The sequence below is a fragment of the Strix uralensis genome, chromosome 13, assembly GCF_047716275.1.
Source record: "Strix uralensis isolate ZFMK-TIS-50842 chromosome 13, bStrUra1, whole genome shotgun sequence".
In the NCBI taxonomy this organism is placed as follows: Eukaryota; Metazoa; Chordata; class Aves; order Strigiformes; family Strigidae; genus Strix; species Strix uralensis.
In genome coordinates, this window is record NC_133984.1 from 6,690,120 (window position 1) to 6,703,153 (window position 13,034).

Here is a 13,034-nt window from a genome sequence, read left to right on the forward strand (position 1 = left end):
AGTTTTTCAAGTCTCATACTTTAAAAGGTAAGAATCTTTGGAAAGAACATCTTCTCTGGTCTTTTCCAAATGGAAAAGTTTTGATCTAACCTAGACATTAAATATTGGTAAAACGGATAATAATTTAAGTGGTGGTGTTACAGCCCTTCAGGCCTAAGTAGCTAAGAGTAGATATGGTTTGTTATAAAACTTTTGGAGGTTTGGTCTTCTGTGTTCCAAATGTGTTTACTGTTTTCACAACCTCTAAGAGGGCTGCAATCTGGAAACACGTGGGGAGGGAGAATAATGAGAACTGGTTGTTTGCCCTCTACGGGCAGAGTTACTGTTGTGAATTCTGACTCAGTCCATCCTCTGCGTGTCTCTTTCTTTAAAATATTGTATGCTTAAAAACTAAAGCCCCCAAACCACTTTTTCTTTTTTGATACTGTAGTAGCTGAGTAACTTGATACATGTTTTGAGTTGGGCTCAGGTAACACCTTTGCCCTTGAACTCTTGCTCACAATGGTGTTTCACTTGCTGTGTCTGATCAGGTGTATGTGAATTACCACTGCAGGAAAAAAGTTACCTTTGTGTGGGGTGACATTTGGTAATAAAAACATTTATGGTTGTCTTGTTTTCTTCTAATACTTAATATTTTTGTTACCTCTGCAGTTTTGCAAGCCACAGGACTGAAATGATGACACACTGAACTGTGTGTGTATTGTTTTAGCTGGTTATAGAACAGGTTTGTCTTCAGTGTTAACAACTACTGTGACAAGTATAGTACTCTCTGAGTGCATTGTGAGGCTGTGTGGTGTTCAGCTTTAAAGACCCAATCTTAAGTGGAAATCCAGAGGTTTTAATTCTTGAACAGATGAAGTTTGGAATAGGTCACTCATCTCATGAATAATTTATCTCAGCTGTCTCAACAGACACAAACCTAGGCTTTTAAATAGCTTCTGCTCATATAACAGAACTCGTAATGTTTATTGCCTTCTCATGGGACAGCTAATTTTTAACTCTTGGGGGTTTTTTGCTTGTTTTGTGAGACCTTGTTTTATTTCCTTCTTTAATTGAGAACAATTAGCGATAAGGGTGTGATTATTTCATGTAGTGTCACTTCAGGATTTTAAACGGTAGCTCATTATAGTTAAAGGGTCAGTGCTGGTGAGAATTTTGAGTATTATCTCTGTATTATCAAGTTGCCGTGTAGCTCTGTCCTGTTACAAATACTAAGTAAGCTGGTCATATGATGTAGTTAGGCTTGCAGAATAACAGCAGGGCAGGGGGGCAGGAGCAAGTATTGCATTGTTGTTGAATCGTCATATCTGTTTAGCTTTTCCTGCTTTGGACTTCTTAGAGGTAGCTGGGGATGAGGGAGCTGTCCTGTACTAGCTTAGTTGACACTGGTATGAAAATGCCCAAGGTAAACTAATTATTTAAGTGGTATAAACCCAGTAGAATTATTTTATGTCAGATGTTTTCATAGTGGTAATGTGTGTAAGGAGAAGAATAACTGTTTGCTTGGTTCTATTTTTTTGGGTGTTATTTGGTTCTATTTGGTTTTGGTGTTATTCTTCACACTAAAAATTAATGTTTTCATAGGAGATATTTGTAATGAAACCCGTGCTGATGAAATCAGTACAGCAAAAGACAGTGCTCAGAGAAGAAAAGCATATTTACTCTGCTTAAAAAGTCCTCTTAATTTGTCTTTCAAGTTTTTCGGTTACTTTTGAATCATTAAATTCATTGAATGACTTCATTAATTTTAGTTAATGTTAAACACATTCAGTTTCTATTCCCTTCAGTGCCAAATATTGTGTGGTATTTGAAGGGAAATAAATCCTTGATAGTGGGTTTACTTAAGAAGTTTCTGTGAAAAATAAGTATATTAAATTATGAAAAAAATCAGCATATATTTTAAATATTTCAATACCATGTTACTTTCTACATAATTTTAAGTACTGAATATAAGGCTATTCTTGCCACTTAAAAATAAATAAATTTAAAATGTATGGTATTTTTGTATTTGGTTTTGCTCTTTACCAGTAACAACCTAAATAATTAGTAAAAACCAACCTTTGTGTAGTGTAATAGATCTCAAATTATTATCTTATCGGTTTGGGATGAAGAACTTCAAATGGTATTCGAGTTAATAATATTTCAACAGAGGGCACTCACGTGCTTTGAGGTAACACCAAATCACTGTATTTTTAAAAGTGCTTGGAATAAACTGGAGCTGAAGATAACAAATTCTGTGGGTTAAAATGTATAAATATAATTTGTCAGTGCCTCAGAAAATCGGTCATTGTCATATTAACATTTTCATTTCATGTTCCTCCTAACTTTGTAGATTTGCTTTGTTTCTTTGGATATTTTACAGTACATTAAGGCAGTGCATTCATTTTGCCTTGAACTGATTCTAATAGCATTATTATGGCTTTCTAGCTGAGTTGCTATTAGTTTGTTAAGACTGAATAGTTGTAATAGTGAATCAGAATTTAATATATACATTCTTTTCAGCTAAAAAGGCAGTAGAAGAATCAGAAGAGAAGAAAACAGTTCAGTCAAAGAAAAAGATTAAAGAATTAAGAATTTTGGATGGAAAAAGCGCACAAAATTTGTGTAAGTAATGTGAAACGCATTAGGTGAATCCCTAATTAGCATGTACACACACAACTGTTTTAAAATGTTCTTTTTGGTTTACATGTGCAATATTTTTTTTCTAAAAGGTGCCTAATGTGAACATGAGTGTTAAGTTCAGAAGTGTTTTACATACATATGATTTGAATTCAATATACAACTAGAAAACTTAGGTAACATGAAGAAATAGTGTAGACTTAAATGTTAATGAACTGTTTTTTTAGTAAGAAAAAGTTGATTCTTTCATTAATTGTTTTAGACTGGAAGTATAATTAAATGATAATCACTTGTTCAGGGAAGGCACAGTGGTGGTAGATTTTGTGGATTGGGCTTGACAGGCCATTCCTAATGGTTCTTTCTGGTTAAAGCAATGGAGAAATAGAGTTTGGTGGAGTGGTTAGACTTCTAAAGAGAAAAATATTGCAAAATAAGATAAGTTAGGTGCAAATACTACTATTATAAATTGTAAGGAAAACAGCCCCACCTCTTGTTTTGAATTTGTTTCCTTTAATTATGGAGGGAATTCAATCATTAGGAGTTGTAGATTCTTTTATTTGAATTAGAAATGCCACAAAGTGTCACTAGTCCAACTATGCCTAGCTCAAATGAAGTGTGTAAAACCAAATCTGTGCATTGTTTATAACCACCTCCATGAGTACATTTTCTTAAGCAGAAAATGAGCTGTAACAGAAGTGATATAAAACTTCAAGTTATGAAAATATGGGTGCAGGTAAATCAGCCGTAGTAGTTAGCTCGTGAATATACAGCACTTAATAAAGTGGTATGGTAATCCATCTGTATTAGGAGTGCTTTGTAGTGTATTGAACTACCGTTCAGATGTTATAACATCCTGAGATCAAATCGCTTTGAGAACTCCATCTTTGAAGGGTATACAGTATACATTGTCCATATTGTTTAAGTTTAGTTACCGTAAAAAGTGGTAGAGTTAGGGTATTTTTTTTTTTTTGGCTTTGCACAGATCCTCATTACCTTTCTGACATGGAATTTTTTCTAGAATGTCATGTAAATATTCAGCCAATTATAAATGCAGTACAGCTATTCATACATGGTTATGAAAGCAAAAAATAATAGATTAAGTCTTCTAGTTGCTATATAAGTCTGTTTAAGTATTAATGCGGATGATTCCATTCATAAAAATAGAACTTTATTGCTAGAGATAAGTACACTGTTAGGGAGCAACTGAGGCTGATTGAGCAGTTAAAAGTGTTGTCACACAGTTTCATTTGGCAGAGATTAAATTCATTATAATTCAAACTACAATAATGTGCCTCATCTAACATTTGTTTTATATAGAAAACTTCTTAATGGTAAATTGGATTCTTATTTATTCAATTGTGAATTGTGAATTCTTAATTAGATCAGGATATGATTTTTCAGTTCCTAAAAATTGTTTACCTTATATCAGTATTTTTGATTCTAATTGTTTATTACTGAATTTCAGCAATATTTTTGGGTTCTTTCCGTTTGCCTTATGAAGAAATAAAAAGTATAATTTTAGAAGTTGATGAAGAGAAGTTGAGTGAATCCTTGATTCAGGTATGTGAAAATATCTCTGGTTTTGTTCATAGCTTGTTTTCCATGTAAAAATGCTGTAAAGGTATAAGAATTCAACAGTAAGAATAGTGTAGAGTTTACTGGATATCACCTACAAATGTATTAGTTGTGTTGACTGTTTTTATTTCACTTCTACTTTTGAGTATGGTCACATATAGCAGTAAAACTGTCTTTAAAAGGCACTGTTAACAAAAGTGCTTTTGAATCTCTTACTTTATGAAACTTCCCTTTCAAAAGGAAATCTCTGATAATTCTAGTTTTTCAGTTTCGAAGACAAGCATTAACCAGATTTATGCTGGTGGATAATGAGGTTTCGTCAGGCTTCTTGTGGAAACAACTCTGTTTGTCACTAGTGATAGATGAAACTACCTGAATGTTTCAGGATACTGCTACAATCTAAAAAACATCTGTAAATTAAACCTGCTCTCAAGCTGTTTCGGTCTTATTTCAAGCCCCAAAATCTTTCAGCTGGAGAGAAGAAAATAGGGAATACAGCTTCTTTACATCACTCTCTGATTTCCTCACAGCAGGAGAAGAGCAAGTGTGTACACTGCTGCTCGTGATCTCTGGGGAGTGTTGGAGTGCAACAGAGGAACATGTAAACCTAAAATGGTGTACAGATGTAGCACGCCAGTGATACTGGTGTTGAATTGGTTAATTTTGATATCATACACAGATTCAGATTTTAGCTAACATACTGGGCCTCAATTTATCCTTTTGTCCTTCCCTGTCTCCTGCTTGCACCCCTGTCCCATTCCCCCTCAACGCTTGCTGAATTAATATCTTCTTTCTTTCTTGGACCTGGAAAATGGTTATTCCAGGGATGCTGGGCTAAACTGAGTTGCCTGGTCTTTTCATAGTTATGTAATTGATGTGTCTTCAAGTTTGAACATGAATGTTTTTTAATAAACTTACTATATTGCAAAACATGCAGTGTAAATGGAATTAAATTTATCAAATTGAATTTGTTTGTCCTTTACCTGCAGTTTTTCTTCTGTCACCAAGACAGTCCTACATGTCTGGAGTTTTGTTTTCTTGAGGCTCTAAAGAAAGGGCTGCTGTTCTCTGAGACCTCAAACTACTGGTCTCAACTGTTTTGTTTTCTTACACTGTCATATCCTGATACTTAGCCTACCTAAACTAATGTGTTTGGAAATACATATTCAGTATCTGAAATTTTCATTCATATTTTGTTTAGGAAATCCTTGATTTTTTTTTAAAAAAAAAAAAATTATGATTCCTACAGCATACTGTTTTTGGAAGTTCCTGTTTGATGAGAAACTATTTCCAGTCTGACTTCATTTGCTGAGTTGCACTATGATGTCCTGTTTCAGGGCATGTTGGCCTGAAATTGATTAGCATTTCTAATATGTATTTACATTGCTAAAAATACTATCTTTGACCACTGAGTATATCTTCTTACAAAAACCTTATGCACATGATACATAGTATTTGGAAATAAATATTAAGTCCTAAGTTAATGTTTACTGATCAGGGATATCAGATCACTTAACTGAGAAGCCTACAGGATTAGTAAAATCAAAAATCAGCAGGGAGGGAAAAAACCCCACCTTGAATACCTCAAATGCAGAATAATGTCATATTTGTATAGTTATCTCTGCAACAAATGTAGAGATATCTTGAGACCTAGGTGATTAGAAATAGAATGTAATATATTTTGCTGAAGTATAAGGTCATGATCTTACCTGTTAACTGTAAAATGCTGGAAGCTACTGTTGTACTGGTTGCTTCTCAGTTGAAAATGATTGAGTAGAAGTAATACCGAGTTGGTGCTCAACAGGTCAAGTGTAGTTACCACTGTAGTGTAGCTATATGTGGAGCAGCTAAGCCCTTGCCCAGTCCCAACCACTTGTCCTGGCCTACTTGTCAGGGTCGGGGTGGGGCACAGATTGCCCACCCCTGGCCTACTTGAAGGGGAAGAAAGAGAGCAGGCCTTCAAGCTGCACAAGTAGTAGCTAAAATATTGGTGTGTTATCAACACTGGTTTGTCCACAAGTCAAAACAGCACCATATGGGCTGCTACGAAGAAAATTAACTTCATCCCAGCCAGACCCAGTGCACCATAAAAAAGGCATATGTGACTGCAAGGTGTATCAGGTCAAGTATTTCCAGTAGAGAGGATAATTATTGTTCTTTTGAATAATGCACTTGTAAGACCTTATCTGAAATACTCGCTACATGTAAGAAAAATGAATTTAAAATGGAGAAGCTGAACTGAGAAACTACTTAAGATGATTGAGAGAGGGAGAAGCAGTTTACTGAAGGACGCTAGAAAAGATTTGCTTGATTAGATTAGAAATATAAATATCTGAGAGGGCATATGACTACATTATAACTATATGGGGAGAAGAATGATGTGCATAAGCATTGGGGAGAAAAATGAAGTTGCATAAGTAAATGCAATGTTAACACCGGAATAAATGTATATGAATTCATCATGAATGCAACTGTCTAGAGACTCAGATGCATATAATCTTCAAAAAACTGAGGCTTTGGAGATTGGCCCATTTTGAAGGGAGTGGTGTGGTGGTGTTGCTTCTCATAGCAGAGAGATTTAGCCAATAACCCAGAAGAGATTCCTTCTGCATTTCTAAAGATAATCCTACAAATGTACTGGGGTAAATGGGCTGTATCATCTATTTCATGTTCAGTCTCTTCTGGTCTATTTTTATTCTAATCTTCTGAGTGAGTTATTAACTAATTTGCCAGTTTAACAGTTTTCAATACTACTGATTGGAAAAATTTTACAAAGCAAACCTTGCTTTCTTTCATGCTTAGCAAAACTTGTACTTTGTAAAAATGCACATGTAGAAACTGCTTTGTTCTAAGTATCAAAGTGGTGAAAGCTAAATGGGTATAGTATAATTGAGCATATAGAAAAGTGCTTTTCCAGTTATGCTTCTCAAGTCCTTGTTTCTTGCTGCTTTTCAAACTGATGTGGTAATACTTATTAAAATTAATTGGATTAATCAGTTTGAGTACATGGTAGACTATATACTGTTGTAACTCTTCCTTGAGGAAAACACTCTAGGAAAAAATACTCTCAATTCCCAGTGTGTCTTTGAGAGACTAAGTTCTTGTAAGCATGCAGTTGTCAAACACTATGTTTAGCAGAATTCAGGACATTGTGACAGTGAGTAGTGAGTGATAGTTTCAGCCTCTTAATATCAGCCTTACATGTCTGCTTATTTTTATGTTCATGTAAACCATTTTTATTTACCTGATATTTATTTAAACCCTCATCATCATGAATACATTATGAAACTCTGTTTCCTACAGTACTGACAAGGATTTGAGTGATCACTGAATGCTTTAGTTTCATTTTCAGTTATTCAATACAATTAATGAAAGTTAACATATTTAAACATACATACATATATATATATATATATAGGGAGCTGCAGTACTATTGGAGCCTAACTCTCCTTAGAAGCTAAGGGTAAAATGAGTTGATCTGTTAGTGCTAGACCATAAAGGGGTGTGGATAAGGGAAAAGAAATGATCAAGCATGCTAACAGAATTTAGTTATGTAGTTTTAATAGTAGGTACTTGTATTTCTACATTGATGGAAAAAATAATGTTTTACAGTAAGTTTATTAATGTGTAATGAAATATATGCTTCTGACAAGTACTGTGAAATTTTTGATGACAGCATTTGGTAAATAGTCTACCTAATGAAAATAGATTTTAAAAAAAAAAAAGTTCTTGTCTTTGATCTTTACCAGTCAATCAAATGAGTAAGAATGTTTTACAGATCCTTAATTTTTTTTTGAAGTAGAAATCTGTGGGACATGGGTTTGGGTTAATAGGAACAGAAGCATGCTTAAGTTTAAGCATGAGGCTATAGCTTAATTTTACGCCGTCAAGGTGAATCTGTCAATCTCTGTCAAGTATATTGAACTCTGTTGAGACACCCAGTAGCTCCTCAGTGTAAGTGTAAAACTATTTCTGTAACAGGGATGGTTTTTATGAGACTGCTTGTCATCTTTATTTTTCCTTATTAAGATGGGTGGATGTTTGATTCTTTCAGCTTGGAGAATTATGTTAGCTATCACTTGCAAATTCAACAAATTAGACTGATGCCTTTCTGAAAGTTGTACTTTAATGTGTACTTCATCAAGCCTGGCAGAGTGATCAGTAATCAAATTCTCCTAATGAATAAGAATATTGCAAGAGTGGTAGCAAGATTGGTATGTTCTAAAAATGAGACATCTGTACCTCTAATAGTACAGGTATTCTCCAATTAAGTTGTTTTATATCTGGAAAAAATAAGCTTCTATGGCGCTGGTTGCTTTTCTGATTTTGAATGGCACATAACTTTTTTTTTTTCATATCGAAGTCTTTTTGTGACATAAACTTAAAAGGCTCAGTTGTCTGATAGTGTCTGTGTGCATGTTTCTCCTATTTTAATCATATCTTATGGTAACACATGGCAATGCACCTTTTCTGATGGGAGGGGAGGAGAACTTATGTGCTAATAACCTAACCAAGTTAAAGGCACATGTTCTGAAATACTTTACTTTTATGACTAGTGTTGCAGAAAGTATCAAAAGATATAATTTTATTTACCTATAACACATTACCTATCTTCACTAAAATCTGTGTTGTTAATAAAATCCTACAGAACTGCAATTCCCTAGAGGTTTGCTTGCAATAAAATGTCTAAACCTGATGGTTATTCTACCATTTACTTATTCAAGTTTCAGAGGGTGGCTTCATAAAATAGTAGCTTCTTGTGGAAGAACATGAACTTACCCCTTTTCTCTTGAATACCTCAGGATCCTCTGTGTCTATGTAGAAGAAAAAAATGATTTCTGTGTGAAGGCGGTCTTGTTTGTAGTTATTTGGTACAGGAATCATTGCACTGTGGAGTTGGGTGAATCTTATGCTCATTTTTTAAAAAGTTATTTGTAAGAAAAGCGCACTACTTATTTGGCCCTTCTATGCATATTAAGTTTTAGCATATTAACTTTTAGCATATCTGTATTTCGAGATGTTAATATCATACAATCAATCATACAGCTTTCTTGGTGGACATGGATAAAATTTAAAGCAAGTTCTACTTTTTGCTGAGTTCCAGTATGTTTGCCATCCAGAAGATCGGTACAATTTTGAGATGTTGATCTTTTTATGTGAAAGGTTTTTTTAAGTGAACTTTGTGCATGGCTATTTTGAATGTCTAAATATTTTTTTTTTGTTAGGTAGTTATGTCTTGCTTTACACAGACCAGTTATTTCTTGATTAATATTTAATGAGCAAGATACAATCATGAGGGCAAAAAAGGATTGTTGATGAAGCATAATTCTTCAGGGTCTGACAGAATGAAGAAGTTTTGTCTAACTTTTTTAATACTGAGAAGGCATTCTTCAAATTAGAGACTGTAAAGAGGTGCTGATGTCTGTATTAAATAATTAGTGGTTTGATTTGATGTTACAGTATTAAATCTGCATAAATAAAATAAGCTTCCCATAATTCTCATGCATTTCCATGTTGTTGTGTTTTAAGTGTGCTATTTTAATATCTCAGCTAGTTTAATATAATGCCTTGTTTGTTTTAGAATCTAGTGAAGAATCTTCCTGAGCAGAAAGAACTCAATGCCTTAGCCGAATTAAAGGACGAATATAATGATCTTGCTGAGCCAGAACAATTTGGAGTTGTGGTATGTATTAGTTCAATAATTAGCTGGAGAGTTCTATTTTGTCAAATAGATTAAAAAGAAAAATTTTAGGTGTAAATTACTTTGGTTAGTGTTTTTGCAAGTCCTGCAGTAGGAAAAAGTTACCATCTATTCATTGATGAGTAATAATCTAAAGGTCTTTGTAAATAAATATTAGGTATTTTTCTGGAAGGAATTATGGTATGCAATTAAGAGCAACAGGCACTTCTGTGCCAGACCAAGTCTTTTGTCTGACTCTCTTGTATGCTTTTTAAACAGTTATGGAGAACGCTAGGTTCAAGTAATTACATTTCTAAGGGTTCATAAAAGACCCAGTAACTCAGTGGCATTGACAATTTTGGTAATTTTATTCTGTTGTATCAGAAACTGTAAACAGCTGAAAGAATTAATATGCTCATAATATGTCACATTTTACCCATTAGTTTAAAAAAACTCCATATATAAACACTTTTTTTATGTGTATATACACAGGTATGTATGTATGTGTATACATCTAAAATGTAAACGTATATATACAAGCCCATGGAAACTTGCAAAACTGCTCGAGAAGAACTGTGGATTCGTGCTAGAACTGAAATTGTAGATTGTATTCTGTTGCTTTTAATAGGGTTCGATACATACATCTATTCCAAAAGTAGGGATATTGAGTGTTACAGTGGCTATAACCTATCTCCGAAGGAAATTATAAGATGTGCATAAGTTACCCTAAGAGATGCTGGTAGTTGATGGTATGATACTGAGTACTAAGATAGGACATGGATGATTTTTTCTGCTTCAGGTTTTCCAAAGACCTGATAAATCCTTAGGCAAGTCAGTTCCTGTTTTCACTTCACTATGTTAGTCCAAGAGATTATAATGATGATAGCCTCTGTAATGTGTTTAGAATTTATCCCTAACTCTACAGGAGCTAGGTATGCTTTTGCTGGATTTTTATGGTGTTATGGACATTAAAATGTATTAAAACAGAAATAGAGGTCTCTTAAAAGGAAAGACAGAAACTGGATTTGTACTGAAATGCTCTGATTTGAGCATAATTTGGCTTCAGAAGTGCCTTTTGAGTGACTGGTTGGGGGGCAGTAGCAGAACATAATTTGACCCAATGAAATTTTTATGGAGGATTTAGAAAACTAAAGATAACAATGACTTCTTTTGGAAAAACTTCAGGCTATTGATTTTGGTTTTTTAATAAATAGTATAAAGTTCCAAAAATGCTTCATTTCAAAACAACCATGAGGAATTTTAGAAGTGGGATATATCGTTTGGTCTTATTGCAAGGTTTGCACTAGCAAAACATTACCATCTATTTATTGATTGGTAACAATCTAAAAATCCCTATAAATACTTGGTGCTTTTCTTGAAGGAATTATGACTTAGAATATATAAAAAATATAATTATAATATTTTTAGATATATTATAACTTATCCATATACATGGATATATGTTATATACACATATGTGGATATATACATGTATATATTACATGCATATATTCTATATTATATACATACATATATATGTGTATGTATATAAAAAAATCTGTTGCACTAGAGGAATACTTTGTTCCATTTTGGTCACGTAGCATACACTTTCAGAGTGACTAAAGCAATGTGATGAGATAACAGTAGTACTTCCAGCCCTACAACAAGATGGGCTTTTGATCCCTGGGAAGGAAGGCCAGAAGAATTGCCCTGTCTACTCTCCATTTCCTGCCTATTTTTGAAACGGTAATGAGCAAAGGATGCCAGGGAGTGGCTGATGAACCAAATGAGTATTTCCTTGTTTTCCTCCTACATAAATAATGCCAAACAAAGTGGGAAATTACTTGGGTTTTTTGCAAGGAGAATATCTGAAATTCTCTCAAGGGAAAACAGAATGAAAGTGAACAAGGTGGAGGCATTAGGACAAATGAAGACTGATGTCAATGAGGTCTATTCAGTTAACTATTTAAAATAAGCAAAGAAATTTAGAAAATTGCACATAATGACCTTGATTTAAAAGACTCTGTAGGCATTCCTTCATTTGACTGCTCTGAGCTCATTATGTTTCACTCATGATGTTTATAATTTAGATCCTTTCCCAACTTAATCCCTTCTTCTGGCACACATTTCTATAAACATCATACCTACCTTGTCTCTTTTGTTTCAGCCTTTCTCCCCTATTTGGTTTTACTGCATTTTTCTTCATAGCTTTTATATAAAGATATTTCTGGTCAACAATGTTTTCCTTATATACAGTCAGAATCTCATGAGTGCCATCTTGCATTTTGCTTCTTGTCATATCAGTGTGCACATTCAAGAATCCTCTGGTTCCATTTTCTCTTACCTTACTGTAGGTAGAAACATAACAGAGTCAAGGGCAGCTATTCAGAAAAGAACAGGTCTTATGGATTAACACTGGTAGGCAGGTAAGCACCGCACAGGTGCTTACTCACTTCTCTCTCCCATCCCCAGTGGGAAAGAAAGAGTCGACGTGAGAAAACTCATGGGTTGAGAGAAAAATCATTTAAGAAGTGAAGGAGAAGTGGAAGAAGGTGAGAAAACTAAGGCAAAGAAATAAAACTAAGTCAATCACTCGCCATCTCCCAGTGTAGACTGATGTAGAGAGATCCTGAGGAAAAGATGGTAAACTTATTGAAGCCCCCTCTTCCACGTTTTATTACTGAGCATGATATTATATGGCATGGGATAGGTCTCTGGTTAGTGTGGGTCATTTGGTTGGATGTGTCCCATCCCAGCCTCTTGCACACCCCCAGTTTATTCCCCAGGTTGTGCGAGGTTTGTGAAAAGTGGGAAAGCCCTTGACACTGTGCAAACGCTGCAGAGCAGTAGCTAAAGCATTAGGGTGTTAACAGCAGCGTTTTGGTCACGAGTCTAAAACACAGCACTACACAGGCTGCTACGAAGAACAATTTACTCCATCCCAGCCGGACCCAGTACAACAGGATTGGTCAAAGTTTATTCCGTTACTGCCAAGGTTTGTGTGCTTTGCCTAGGCTTGCATAGAAGCATAGGGTTCATCAGGATTAGGATAACTATATCTGACCACTTATGCAGAGATGATGTGCTGGCTGGTTTTTTGTAGATAAAATTATTTGCCCAGTTTCACCTCTGTGCTGACTGTATTATAGGAGAAATTCAT

General features: G+C 34.6%; 1 protein-coding gene across 7 annotated transcripts in view; it reads left to right on the forward strand.

Moving 5' to 3' along the window:
- DIAPH2 (diaphanous related formin 2) overlaps positions 1-13,034 on the forward strand; it is a 247,801-nt gene that overhangs the window by 81,201 nt on the left and 153,566 nt on the right. For all 7 annotated transcript variants that reach the window (XR_012630786.1, XM_074883124.1, XM_074883127.1 and 4 more), the window contains 3 exons: positions 2,503-2,604; positions 4,085-4,179; positions 9,776-9,877. Coding sequence is in view for 6 of the 7 variants with exons in the window: in XM_074883124.1 (XP_074739225.1) it covers positions 2,503-2,604; positions 4,085-4,179; positions 9,776-9,877 (299 nt within the window). In the remaining variant the exon portion in view is untranslated. The remainder of the gene's footprint in view (positions 1-2,502; positions 2,605-4,084; positions 4,180-9,775; positions 9,878-13,034) is intronic.